This window comes from Carassius auratus, chromosome 50 (genome assembly GCF_003368295.1).
Source record: "Carassius auratus strain Wakin chromosome 50, ASM336829v1, whole genome shotgun sequence".
NCBI classification, from domain to species: Eukaryota; Metazoa; Chordata; class Actinopteri; order Cypriniformes; family Cyprinidae; genus Carassius; species Carassius auratus.
Genome location: NC_039292.1, coordinates 19364686 through 19377848, shown reverse-complemented (window position 1 = coordinate 19377848; position 13163 = coordinate 19364686). Strand labels below are relative to the sequence as shown.

At 36.8% G+C, this 13163-nt stretch overlaps 1 protein-coding gene and 1 long non-coding RNA gene across 8 annotated transcripts; one reads left to right on the top strand and one right to left on the bottom strand.

Moving 5' to 3' along the window:
- Positions 1-112: 112 nt before the first annotated feature.
- LOC113067275 (uncharacterized) lies at positions 113-3304 on the top strand. 2 transcript variants are annotated; one of them, XR_003279302.1, is made up of 6 exons: positions 113-170; positions 1068-1339; positions 1681-1786; positions 2190-2475; positions 2655-2805; positions 2901-3304. It is a non-coding gene; the product is annotated as an uncharacterized LOC113067275 (long non-coding RNA). The 2 variants fall into 2 exon arrangements; XR_003279301.1 differs by lacking the exons at positions 113-170; positions 1068-1339 and adding an exon at positions 1346-1498.
- Positions 3305-6210: 2906 nt separating this feature from the next.
- LOC113067274 (protocadherin alpha-C2-like) lies at positions 6211-12624 on the bottom strand. Of its 6 annotated transcripts, none has more exons than XR_003279297.1 (4): positions 8237-8318; positions 7750-7882; positions 7238-7404; positions 6211-6678 (listed from the first exon to the last, which is right to left on the bottom strand). XR_003279297.1 is itself a non-coding variant. In XM_026239626.1 (3 exons), the coding sequence occupies exons 1-2, from the start codon at positions 12441-12443 to the stop codon at positions 7396-7398; spliced, it is 2421 nt and encodes an 806-aa protein (XP_026095411.1). In that variant the 5' UTR covers positions 12444-12624; the 3' UTR covers positions 6211-6678; positions 7238-7395. The 6 variants fall into 6 exon arrangements, 2 of the variants coding, with proteins under 2 accessions (XP_026095411.1, XP_026095413.1); XR_003279298.1 differs by having other exon boundaries at positions 7286-7404; XR_003279299.1 differs by lacking the exon at positions 8237-8318 and adding an exon at positions 8022-8226.
- Positions 12625-13163: the final 539 nt, after the last annotated feature.

Here is a 13163-nt window from a genome sequence, read left to right as displayed (position 1 = left end):
TGCCTACTAGTAGGCTCAGAAGGCCGTGATCATCCATCCAAATGGTTGATCACCCACAAATATACAAGAGAAGACTCCAGATCCAATCCCAGAATTCCTGCTCACCTGTAATCGGAAGTCTACTGGACGAATGCGGGAACGTTGCGATATTTCCTGCTTAATATTTTCAGGTAAGACTATTAAAATTATAAAACTGAGCATTTAAACTGTAATGGAAAACAATACATACACTCGTATTGCGTGTCATTATTGTTGACATGAGATAACCGTATAGTGAAACGTTATCGCTAACGTTAGGCCATATTACGTTATTAGCCTGTCGTTACGTTAACGTTGCATGCTTTATGTGAGCATTAACGTTGCTGTATTTACGTCTGAAGCTAATGGGAGAATTTAGTTTCTAGTTAAACGCAAAGTTAAACTGTAAACATTTAAAAACTTTTTACACTCTTACAGGCTTATTGCATATTGTGTATGCTCGATAACGCTTCACTGAAGCCAGATCATAGGCTTAATGTAGCCCATATTGACTTGAGAGAAATATTAAACACAAGACGTATTTTACGGCTGTTTGGAAACCTTGGGATCTTGACTAGAGTGTAAAATAAAGTTCTGTGGGTTTGAACAAAGCTTGGCTGGATTTGATCCTATATCAGGAAGCTTTGGATCTGTCTTTCTATCTATATACCTTCTCAAAAATATAAAGGGAATACTTAACAACACAATATAACCCACAAGTGTTCCCTTTATTTTTTTGAGCAGTTTATATATATAGCTAGCTAGCTGTGTATCTATTTATATAATCTATCTTTAGATATAGATCTAGCTCGATGTCTATTTATCTATCTATCTATCTATCTATCTATCTATCTATCTATCTATCTATCTAGCAATCTATATATCTAGTTATCTAGCTAGATGGATCTATCTAACTATCGCACCAAATATCCCTCACCTGACTGCATCCCATTTTCACTCATGTGTTTCTGTCTTTTAGGCTGTGATAAGAAGTACGGTACGGGTTGCACTTTGCTTTATGTAATAATTGTCAAATATTTTGATTTCAGATATGGGAAAAGCACTTAAGATGAGCACACGTTTCAGGAACGTTAAAATTAAGTTGGTGAGGAGGTCTATTGCGGGCCCTGCGAAGTTTTCTTACCTCAGATAAGGTCTTCCCCAGCCCAGCTACAAACAGACCCACCCTTCAGACCCTTCTATTACATCTCAACCTGCTGAACCTGATGATGTGACACAGAGCTGTTCTGAGAGTGCATACAGTAAGGCAAAGGAGAGAGAGCTTCATGCCTGGGATGCAGTCAAGGATGAGATGCTTAAGGTGACGTTTGAATGTTCAGCATCAGTCACTACCCAGTGTGCTGTCTGCTGAGAACATGCTGATTATAGGTGCATTGAGTGCAGCTCCACTGCAGTGTTCTGTGAGGTTTGCCTGAAGAGGATTCACAGAAATTTACTGCATCTTCCTGAAAAGTGGAATGTAAGAACAATAGCATACAGTCTTACATTGCTATTGCTATACTTGCATACAGACAGCAAACTCACAGTAATGTCAACAGATTCAGTCGATACTTCAAATTGTTTTAGCACTATGCAGTATCAACTGTTAGTGTCACAACTTTGTTGTTTTAAGAACATTAGAGCTATCCATCTTTCTTACAGAATGTTTACTATGAGCCATCCTCCCTGGGGTTATTCTTATATTTACCTGAAGCCCATGGCACCCATGCTGTGTACACAAAGGACATGAAGGTCATTGTCAGCACAGGTTTGTCATTTTACCTGATACAAAATCTTAATGTATTTAATTTTATTGACAGGTTAAGGAATTCAATCCTATTACATGTGGAGTAATGATTTCCTTTAAGGAATTAATCAAATTTGTGATGCAATAAAAAAAAAAAAGTTGTTTGTTGATTCCAATAATTACAAACATTAAGTTATATGTGACACACTCAAGTGATTTAGTCTATACTATATAAACTAAATGTATAGTTTATATACTACCATGATGGGTAAAAATGTATAGCCTGAATCCACTGTAAGTCGCTTTGGATAAAAGCGTCTGCTAAATGCATACATTTAATTTAATTTAATTTATACTGATATGGTAGTCTCTATAGTAGTACTAGGTTATGTTTTTATGTTATTTTCCTCTTTATATTTGGCAGGACAGCTCTGCACCATTACAGTCACCATGTGTGCGTGTGAACCAGAAACCTGTACTCTTCTGAGATATGGGCTCTGACCAGCAACAGCCACAAGCCCCAGACAGACAGCCTTCTCCATCCCTCTGCTAGAGCTTTCTGTTTCTCTGTCACTGGAGTGTCAGGTTTCTGTTGAGGGTTTTTGCAACACCCCATATCCCATTTTAGGCATCACCACTTCCGACAAAGAAGTTTGGTTGATATTTGCCCACAATTAAATGATGGAACCATATGCCCAGCATGTCCAAAGGTTGGTTATAGTTCTAGCGTGGTTCTTGTTTGATTAAATTAATGGCATAGAATTAAAATCTGAATGAATATCAAACTAAGTTAATTTGTTTATGTAGTATTATAATAGAAGTAATAGTATAAATGTATAAACCTGGTGCGGGTACAAAACCAGTGTTACTGTAAGTGTTTGTTTTCCAGGCGGATGGAGATATGATTGTCACATTGGATGCCAACTTTGGCCTTGTGAGGAATCAAAGCTCTGGGACAAGTGCGGTTGATCCATTACACAGAACCCGCATGTTTAGAGGAATACCTGCTATCACATCTTGACAGCTCAAAGCCTCAAGAGGTTAATCATTGTTACTGAGTCCATGAAATATTAATTAAAATTGTGAAAAAGATCACTATTCCTCTCATAAATCTATGTTTTGCTTAACTCTTTAGGACTGCAGTAAGCTGCTCTCATTCAAGGTCTTCAACAGCTGGAAAGAAAATGACATCAAGCCACTGTGATGTTTCACCCACATGTACAAGACATTATAGACATATAATATAATATAATATAATAATTACTTTACTGCATTACTTGTGCGGACATGTTGTTTTACTAGGTCTGATCTATTTTAAAGCTTAGGCACTGTATTTAAGCATACATATCCCACTAGTCTGTCTGTATGAGTACAAAATTGTAAAAATAAACTGTCTATAATTGTTACTGTACAAGCACAGTAAAATATTTATATAAAAAATATTGCACTACTGTTATTTTGCATAGAATACATTGTTCAACAATATTTTTGCACATTCATCCAACTGCATTTATTACCACTGTTCTCACGTTCCTGCTGTTCATAATATATAATCCTTCATTGCTCTGTTCATAATGTACATACAATCCCTACATTGCATTCATATTTATATTCTGTATATACTCCGATCAATATTGTATATAGCAACTACACTGTACTTTCTGTATATCATAAGCTTCACTTACTCTGCACTTTTATGTATATAAAACACTATATTCTTGCACTTCTGGTTAGATGCTAACTGCATTCATTAGCTCTGTACTTGTACTCTGCATAATGACAATAAAGTTGAATCTAATCTAATCTAAAAAAAAAATGTGTTTACCATAATGTAATATGTTATTTACTGTAATGTACAAATGTGTGGGAGGTGTTTTGTTTTTTGTGAGCTCACCATCAAAATCCCCTTCGACTGAGTTGAAATGACAATACATTATTGGATCTTGAATCCTCGGAAGCAACTATGAGTTTGTAAAAAAATAAAATAAAAGGGAACATAGAGGTGTATTGACTCTTAGAGTTACAGCCATGTTTTTAGCCATGGTGCTCTGCACTTATTCACAGCACATTTAAAGTCAATGAAAAGTAATTTACTTAAAAAATGACATACAATGGATTTACAGTCAAAATCCGTATGTGACAGTGTGCTACATACAGTATGTTCCTACATAACTGTTATTGGCTTGAAATTCTCCAGATCCAAGCCTATGTAATTGAACACTTTTTTCTATTATTCCCATTGGCTGCTTTCATTTTATTTTCACTTTCTTCGTTCAGTGAATGTATATTACATTTAGTTTGTTCGTTGTTTGTTGCCATGGTGGTTACGCTGCTATCGCTGAAACCACGTGGCTTGCATAACGTATTTCCGCCCAAAAGTATTTTATTCACAAGACACTTTTTTTAAATGATAAATTCAACATCTGTCCAAAAAAAAACAACAACAAACAGATAACTCAACAATACGATATATTAATATAACTTTTGCACATTTCTCCTTCGATTCAGAGAAACGCATTTTTGGTAGCAGAAGGTTACAGAAGTGCATTGTGTTGTGGGCGGGGTTTGCGGGTTCTACATTTCGGCTAAAAAAATCTTAAATAAACAAATATATTTAGATTTTCTTAACGTAAATCATCTAGATGCAGTGTAATTAATCGATTGGTTGCACTAGATATTTGATATATTCAGTAGATATATCATTTTACAACCCTAATTTCCAACCCTAATTCGCAAACCAGATAAACTACAACTGCAGTGCTTGATTTGTATCAAGCTGCATTGCGTAGCTATAGGGAATTGTAGTTTTTTTTTTAAATCGTGTATTTCTTAGAATTGGATATTGCAAATAGTGAGTTGAGAGTACAGTGTGGAGTTTGGGCGGATTGTAAACATATCTATGTAATCAGATTTTAAATGTCTACATTTTAAATGGGTTCAAATAACTTTTAACCAGATTTGACAATATCCCAAGCTCTTGACCATATTTATCATAAATGAGGACAAGAGCTCTCTATAACAGTTGGCCCCATGTGTGTAGACCTTTTTATTGCTTAATTATAAGCCTTCAAATATGCACCAAGCTGATGTTTCAAAGGTCAGTATTTCAAAACAGGAGCCATGTAGAATCTTCATACTTACATATGTTACTCTCCAGGTCAAGACCTTTCTAACAATGTATGTGGTTTAGCTCTACAACAAAGTTTAAATTTTCTCATTTCACATGCACAAGCCATCTCGGGTGTAGTTTCAGAGAGCTATTTGAAGGCTCAATAGCCATAGCCTATATAAAAAGAAGCTATTTGCTTGTTTGTTTGTTTCTGACTTTGTAAACAGATTTCTGAACCCACAACATGACACATACCTTGTCCGCACACACACACAGACTCATTTTGCATTTATGTTTGGTACACACATGGCTTATATATATATATATATATATATATATATATATATATATATATATATATATATATATATATGCTATCTAATTATGGGATGGTTCACCCAAAAATGAAAATTCTGTCATCGTTTACTCACCCTCATGTATTTCCAAACCTGTATGAGTTGCTTTCCTATGTTGTACATAAAATAAGATAATTTGAAGATTGCTGGTAAAAGTTAAAGTTTTTACAAGGTTTCTGAGCAGAAGATGGTTAAATGTTTTCTCAGTCCATGTTACCAAAACTCATGTGTCATTTAAAAAGCATGTTTGAAAGCATGTCAATTAATTTCTTTGCATTCATCTACATGCAATGTAATTAGTAGTTTGGCTATACTAGATATTTTATATGTTCAGTAAATATATAATTTTACAACCCTAATTTGCAAACCAGATAAACTAATCAGATTGTAAATGTATAATTAATTATATATAATAAACATAATTGTGACCGACAGCACTTTGAATTAAATGTAGTCTACCCACGGCAGACAACTGCAAACAAAAGTGGAACACACCAGTCCTCCCTCACATAAACTGACAATAAACTTTATTTATCTGAATCCAAGGAGAAACAATTGGTATCCTTAACACAGATAAAATGATACCCTTCACATTTTCTCTTAAATGTTTATCATTAAAATAAAAACGTACCAGTAATTGTGAAGAAAATACTTCAGAGTGGAAGTAAGCAATGCCATAGAAACCATTTAAATTTAAAATAAATAAATTGTAGTGTTCAGCTGTATACCAAAGTTTTTACAAGTACCAGTAACCATCTTTTCAATATATTTTTTGCCAAGCATCTCCTAGTGACAGCAAAACTGTGAAAAATGTAAAGTTATGTGAAGCATCTAATCATAACATGAAATCATACTCTGACCCACTGTTGTGAATATTATGGTGAGGTCCTTGCTAAAACCCAGCCCTACTGAACCAATTTTGAAACAGGTGCATATATATATATATATATATATATTAAAAAAAAAGCATGTAGACTCAATTCAGTACAATATAACTTTATTGGTCCCCACATAAGTCCTGTATAAAGGAGACCACATTAATGGTGCCAACAAACAACAATAAATAAAAATTGGGGTGAATGAAAATAACAAAAAGATCACAATTTTCTTCTTACGTGTGAAGTGTGGTCATTACAATAAATTTGCAGCATATGTATGTATTGTGTGTGTGTGTGTGTGTGTGTGTGTGTGTGTGTGTGTTTGTATGGATGGGTTGGGGGCCGTCAACACAGTAAAACCAACCCAAACAAGTAACAAGATACATCTTCAGGGTGTTTGCATGGTGTCTTGACATTGGCAGTGAAGGCACATGTTCTTTTTTAATCCACATGCTGTGTGTGACCCTGATTGGCACACTGTGCACTGAGACCATGAACGCCACTTCTTTCTTGCATTCTTCTTCTTATCATCAAAATGGACGTAGCTGACACAGCACAAATTGCCTCTATCTACCAAAGGAAAAACACAAATATTTTGAAAGTCAAGCGAGTTAGTTTAAATCATACTCATCACTATATTTAAAGCAACATCTCAAAGGCAGCGTGTTCATTGTTAACTGTTGCCAAAGGAATATGTGGGGTATTGCACATCAATTGATCTCAGATCTTGCTGATAATAAATCATAAGATAAAAGCAGGTTTTCCTGGGTTCCATTTCAGAAAGTGGCTTTAGGAAAACTCTGGGTTTTTCGTTTCAGAAATGGATGTAAATCAAACCTGAGACAGAGGGGTAACTAAATTTTAATTAAAGAAATCTCATGACCACTTTGTTCTTCAGCTGCTTCCAGTTTGAGATGGTGGTATGAGTCTTTGACAATTTCTTCAATGTGAGAATATTTGATGTTGATAGCCTTGGAATATTTTTGTAACGAACTCATTTGAAATTATGATAAAAACTAGAGATAAACAATCCGGTTGTCTAACACAATGTCTTGCTCACACCACAATTGCTGTTGATCATCCTTCCATCTAATAATTTAAGAATACCACTAATGCTTAGCAAATGAACCTCTAACTTCAGCTTCTTTAAGTCCATTGTAATTCGGGCATCCCTCACCTCAGGGTTTAGGTCCTGTGCCTGCCCGTGTGCCCTCAGTGCTGCTGCCTCTTGAATGTATTTCTGCTTTGCATCTTCACCCAATGTGGCGCACCTGCCCTTAATATCATTCATTGTGCCTGAGGAAAAACTTAACGCATTAGAGTCAGCATCTCCTTTCTAAAGTAAATTCATACAACGACAATCAGTACTTGGGTTGTGAAAACCATTTATCTGTAACAACTCTGTAAAAACAAGATAAGGTGTAAAGTAGATGACCTGATGATTCTTTTCAATACACTCAGCATTCTTAAACTGATGAATGTAATTTGTGTGAGTGAAGTACTTCCCAAATACTATCATTAAAATCTGTTTCATGACGCTTCATGACCCTCATAAACCTTATGTCAACAAGGCAACCATGTATGAAAAGAAACAATTTAGTATAAAAAAAATAAAAACAGTCTTTAAATTTTGTTTCTCACCTTTGTTTTTGAATTTGTCCCTACAAAAAAGATTGTAAGGTGACAGCTCTATAATGTGAACTTTGGCCTTTGATGGCCGGGGCTCAGACGAAGCATTGGTCATTTGCGATCTTTTGTAATTACCAATCCAGTTCTGAAAAACAAAAAAATAGCAAAAAGGTTATTACACCAATTAAACCGAATGTTAACAAAACACATGATTTATACAAGCAGTGCAGCAGAATGATTTATTTATTTGACATTATGTTTGTTAGTGTGGCACAAAAGTAAACCTTATTTCTACGACACTGGTGTCCAAACCAGTAGCTGATGCAGCTCTTGGTATTAATTCTGAACCAACTCGTGTCATTCCATCCTTAAAAAATGATTTCAGGGTTTCCTTTTGATTCCCATTAATGGGAGTTCTCTCTTGTTGAATAACAACAAATAAAGAAATAGATAGTCAGTAATAAATCAGTAATAAAAAAATACATTTTGCAGATCATACCATCGTTCTCAGACACTCTTGCCTAATGCTTCTAGATTAGTAACTGTACAGCTTACCTCTCTCGGCCATCTTCAACCCAAAACACAGACAGAGAGAAACTTTCACAAGACAGATTTGTGAACAATAAATTCTAAACAGCCCAAAACCAAATTTTGGATAGTTCAACAAAGACATAGAGCATGGAAGTAATAAAACAAACTTGCCACAGAAGTCCTTGCAACCAGCTGGAAATGTATGCTGTAAAGGGAGACAAAAAAGTTAGGTAAAAAGAAATTAATGTAACACAGGCAGGCAGACAGCTAATCAGAAAGACAGACCTTTGGGTTTTATTTTTCAAGTTCAAGATAGATAGATAAATTATATAAATATATACACAGCTAGCTAGCTATAGAGAGAGAGAGAAAGAGAGAGACAGACAGACAGACAGCTAGCTATATATATATATATATATATATATATATATATATATATATATATATATATATATATAAATTATATAAATATATACACAGCTAGCAAGCTTTAGAGAGAGAGTGAGAGAGAAAGAGAGAGACAGACAGATAGACACAGACAGACAGACAGATAGACAGATAGATAGATAGATAGATAGATCCAAACCCACAGAACTTTATTTTACACTCTAGTCAAGATCGCAAGGTTTCCAAACATCCGTAAAATACATCTTGTTTAATATTTCTCTCAAGTCAATATGGGCTACATTAGTCCTATGATCTGGCTTCAGTGAGGAGTTATCGAGCATACACAATATGCAATAAGCCTGTAAGAGTGTAAAAAGTCATTTTGACAGTTTAACTCGAAACTAAATTCCCCCATTAGCTTCAGACGTAAATACACACTCATATTAGCAACGTTAATGCTCACATAAAGCATGTAACGTTAACATAACAACACGCTAATAACGTAATATGGTCTAGCGATAACGTTTGCAGACACATCGCAATACGGTTATCTCATGTCAACAATAATGACACGCAATACGAGTGTATGCATTGTTTTCCGTTACAGTTTAAATGCTCAGTTTTATAATTTTAATAGTCTTACCTGAAAATATTAAGCAGAAAATATCGCAACGTTGCCGCTTTCGTCCAGTAGACTTCCGATTACAGGTGAGCAGGAATTCTGGGATTGGATCTGGAGTCTTCTCTTGTATATTTGTGGGTGATCAACCATTTGGATGGATGATCACGGCCTTCTGAGCCTACTAGTAGGCACAGGAGGCCCCTCCTGGCCCATAGCTATGGGCTGATAACCGCTGATAACGCCCCATTCAATCGAGTGATAACGTCCGAATCGGGTGGAAGCCTTCTGTGTGCGCTTTGCTCCCATAGGAAATATGTCATGGTGATTGTGACCAAAATCATTTTCTTAGAGAACAGCGACGCTCAGTGAGTTTAGTCTGAACATAAACAATAAGAAGAGAAAAGTCTCGCTTGAAATAGGTTTTCTTCTATTTTACTATTTATGTTTTTTTTTTTTTATGCTCGATGCAATGGAAATATGTGCGAGTGCTAATAGATGAAGAGCATCAAAAACGTTGAAAGAACAAAAACATAAGTTGTTTAAAAATATATGATAAAAAAAGATAATTGAGAAGAAATGAAAGTAATTAAAATATAAGAGGAAAAAAATCTCATATTTTCTCAACCTGAGAAAAACTGAGTATTCTTTTTTAGGGTAGGTCGCACGCGCCACCTCTTCTCTTACGATCTGAAAGGAAATTGTGGGTGAAACGTTATGTACATTTTTGTATGATAATTGATTTGGATTGTCTCACCTGTAGAGTAGAAGCAGCTGAGTCGCTGGTCTCGGTCAGTCCTGTGCTCCTCGGTAAACTGGACACGATGTATCTCGCTCCCTTTGGCACAGGCTGTCTGACCACCAGCTTTCCTTTCCTCGTCTCTGCTAGAAATAAACTGTACCAGTAGGCATCGTTGGAGACCAGAGTGGAATCCGCGATGGTCGAGTTCCTCTCGCTGCTGATCACACTGTTCCTGCACGGAGGAGCCGCTTTGCTGGGCTTCGTTTTCTGACACTTCAGCACGATGGTGACCAATAGAGTGATGAGTAGAAGAAATGAAACAGAGCCCAGTCCGATCACCAGATACAGGTTTAAATCGGAGAAGATGTCATATCCCAAAGGCACCTCAGTCATGTCAGCATAGGTTTTAAGGGCGATCTCCACCGTGGACAGTTTGACGGTGACTGTAGCAGAGAGCGCGGGCTCTCCGTTGTCCTTGGCGATCACAACCAGCTGCTGGTGGCGCGAGTCTCTGTAACTGAACATCCTCATGGTCCGGATCTCTCCATTATATTGATCCAAGCTGAATAATGTGGCGTCAGTGTTGTGGAGAAACTGGTACGTGATTCGAGAGTTGTGCACTGAATCAGAGTCTATGGCGATGACTTTGGCGATCAGAGTTCCTTTATCGGTGGATCTCGGGATCTTTTCCTCCACCACCGAGCCGTGCGCGCGCCATGGAGACACTATAAGCGGCGTGTTGTCGTTCTGATCCATGATAATAATGTGAACGGTCACGTTACTGCTGAGCGGAGGAACACCAGAGTCTCTGGCCTCGATGTGGAAAAGGAACTCCTTCTCTATCTCATAGTCAAACGTCTTTAGTGCGTAAAGATTGCCGTTCTCTGGGTTAATAGAGAACAGCATGGACATGGAGGTGTTCACTATTTCCTTCTCTATTATAAAATAGACTAGATACTGATTTTCATGGAGATCTGGATCTATAGCAGTTAAAGAGCTCAGTAAAGCTCCAGGCGCGTTATTCTCCATAAGAGGTATCGTGTAGAATGTCTGTGGGAACTGAGGGACATTGTCGTTAATGTCCAGTAGCTCTAAAGTTATAGTTTCATTATCAGATAACGGCGGGTTGCCCCTGTCAGTCACGGTAATAGTGATGTCATATTCTGGAACCTTTTCACGGTCTAACGGTTCTGAAACGAATAATTCATAATAATTATCAGACGATTCTTTGAGCGCAAAAGGTAAATCATCAGAAATATGAACATCTACCTGTCCATTTTCTCCTGAGTCTTTATCACTTACACTAACAACTGCGATTACTGTATTAACAGGTACATCCTCTTTAACTGGACTCTGAAATGATTTAATTGAAATTTCTGGGTGATTGTCATTCATGTCGGTAATTATAATGGATAATTTACATTGAGCGGATAATGGATTAGTTCCTTTATCTGATGCTATAACCTCCATATTGTAAATCTTAAAGTCTTCATAATTAACCATCTCATTCACTCTAATTTCACCACTATCAGGATTTAAGCTGAAAGCTTTCTGTGTCTTCTCCGATGTATACAGACTAAATGAATACACAAGGTCGGCATTAGAACCCTCATCTAGATCTGTTGCATTTAATTTAACAACCAGGCTGCCTATGGGTGAGTTTTCATTTAAACTGAAGGTGTAGCTCTCCTGATCAAATTTAGGGGCGTTGTCATTTGCATCCAACACACGAACGACGATACTGGCCGTTCCTGAACGCGGAGGGACTCCGCCATCCACTGCTGTCAGTATCAGATTATGAACTGCTTGAGTTTCACGATCTAGTGGCTTTTTTAAAATTAAATCAGCAAATTTGGAGCCGTCCCTCCCAGACTGAATTTCAATATCAAAGTGCTCCTTCTGGCTCAGATAATAAGTTTTAACCGAGTTGGAACCAACATCTGAATCCACCGCATTACTGACAGAAAATCGCTCACCCGCAGGTGTAGATTCAGTGATATCTAAATTGATTGTGTCTCGTCTGAAATGAGGATTATTATCGTTTATGTCTGTGATTTCCAGTTCTATGTAAAAAATTCGCACAGGATTCTCAACAGTAACTTCCAGCTTCAGAAAGCAAGTCATGGTCGTTTTAAGAGGACACAGATATTCACGATCAATCTTCTCTAGTATGTACAGCTCCCCCCTGTCTTTGTTTATTGCGAGGTATTTCTTGTTGGCAATAACATCTAATCGGACATTTCGTTTAACCAAAGTATGTACATCAAGTCCCAAATCAGTGGCTAAATTTGCCACTACAGATCCCACTTCCATCTCCTCTGGAATAGAATAGTGAGTAACAGCCAGGGCGGATTGATTAAATACTGATACAAGTAATAACAGCGAGACATACCTTCTCCATGACCGGGTTTTCAAATCAGAATCCATTGTCTGATCAAATGCTTATGGTGCAAGGACAAAGCAACAAAAGCACTCGATATGACTCCAAAATTATATGCAAAAAGAACTGTTAGTGAAGCGATAAAAGATTTAAAGTTTCCTCGACGTAAACCGAAATATTTCGTCTTAAGCCAGAGACGCAGAAAACAAGGGTTCATTGCAAAATGGACAACTGTGATAATGACGTTGAAAGGAAGAAGTGATGTACTACTATTTGTGAGACTACAGCGCCACTTGGCGCACACACATTGAGGTGCCTTAAAATTTGTGCAAGTTAGGTTACAATTTGCACTTACACTCAAAATGTATATTATTAAACATTTTTTTATTATTATTATTTTATCATATAGCCTAAAGTCAAGAATAATGGTACCTTTAATTAAATATTCTTACGTTAGATTGGGTGCTGCATAAGTTATTATACATGTGAAAATGTAGCCCAGGGGTGCCCGACCATAACAGGTATCGTGTAGAATGTCTGTGGGAACTGAGGGACATTGTCGTTGACATCTAGCAAATGGACACTTATAGTTTCGTTATCAGATAAGGGAGGCCTTCCTTCATCCGTCACAACCAACGTGATCTCATATTCTGGGACAATTTCACGATCTAACGGTTCTGACACCAACAACTCATAGAGGTGGTCAGAGGTTTTCTTTAAAAGAAACGGTAAGGACTTGTTCATTGTCAGATTTATCTTACCGTTAT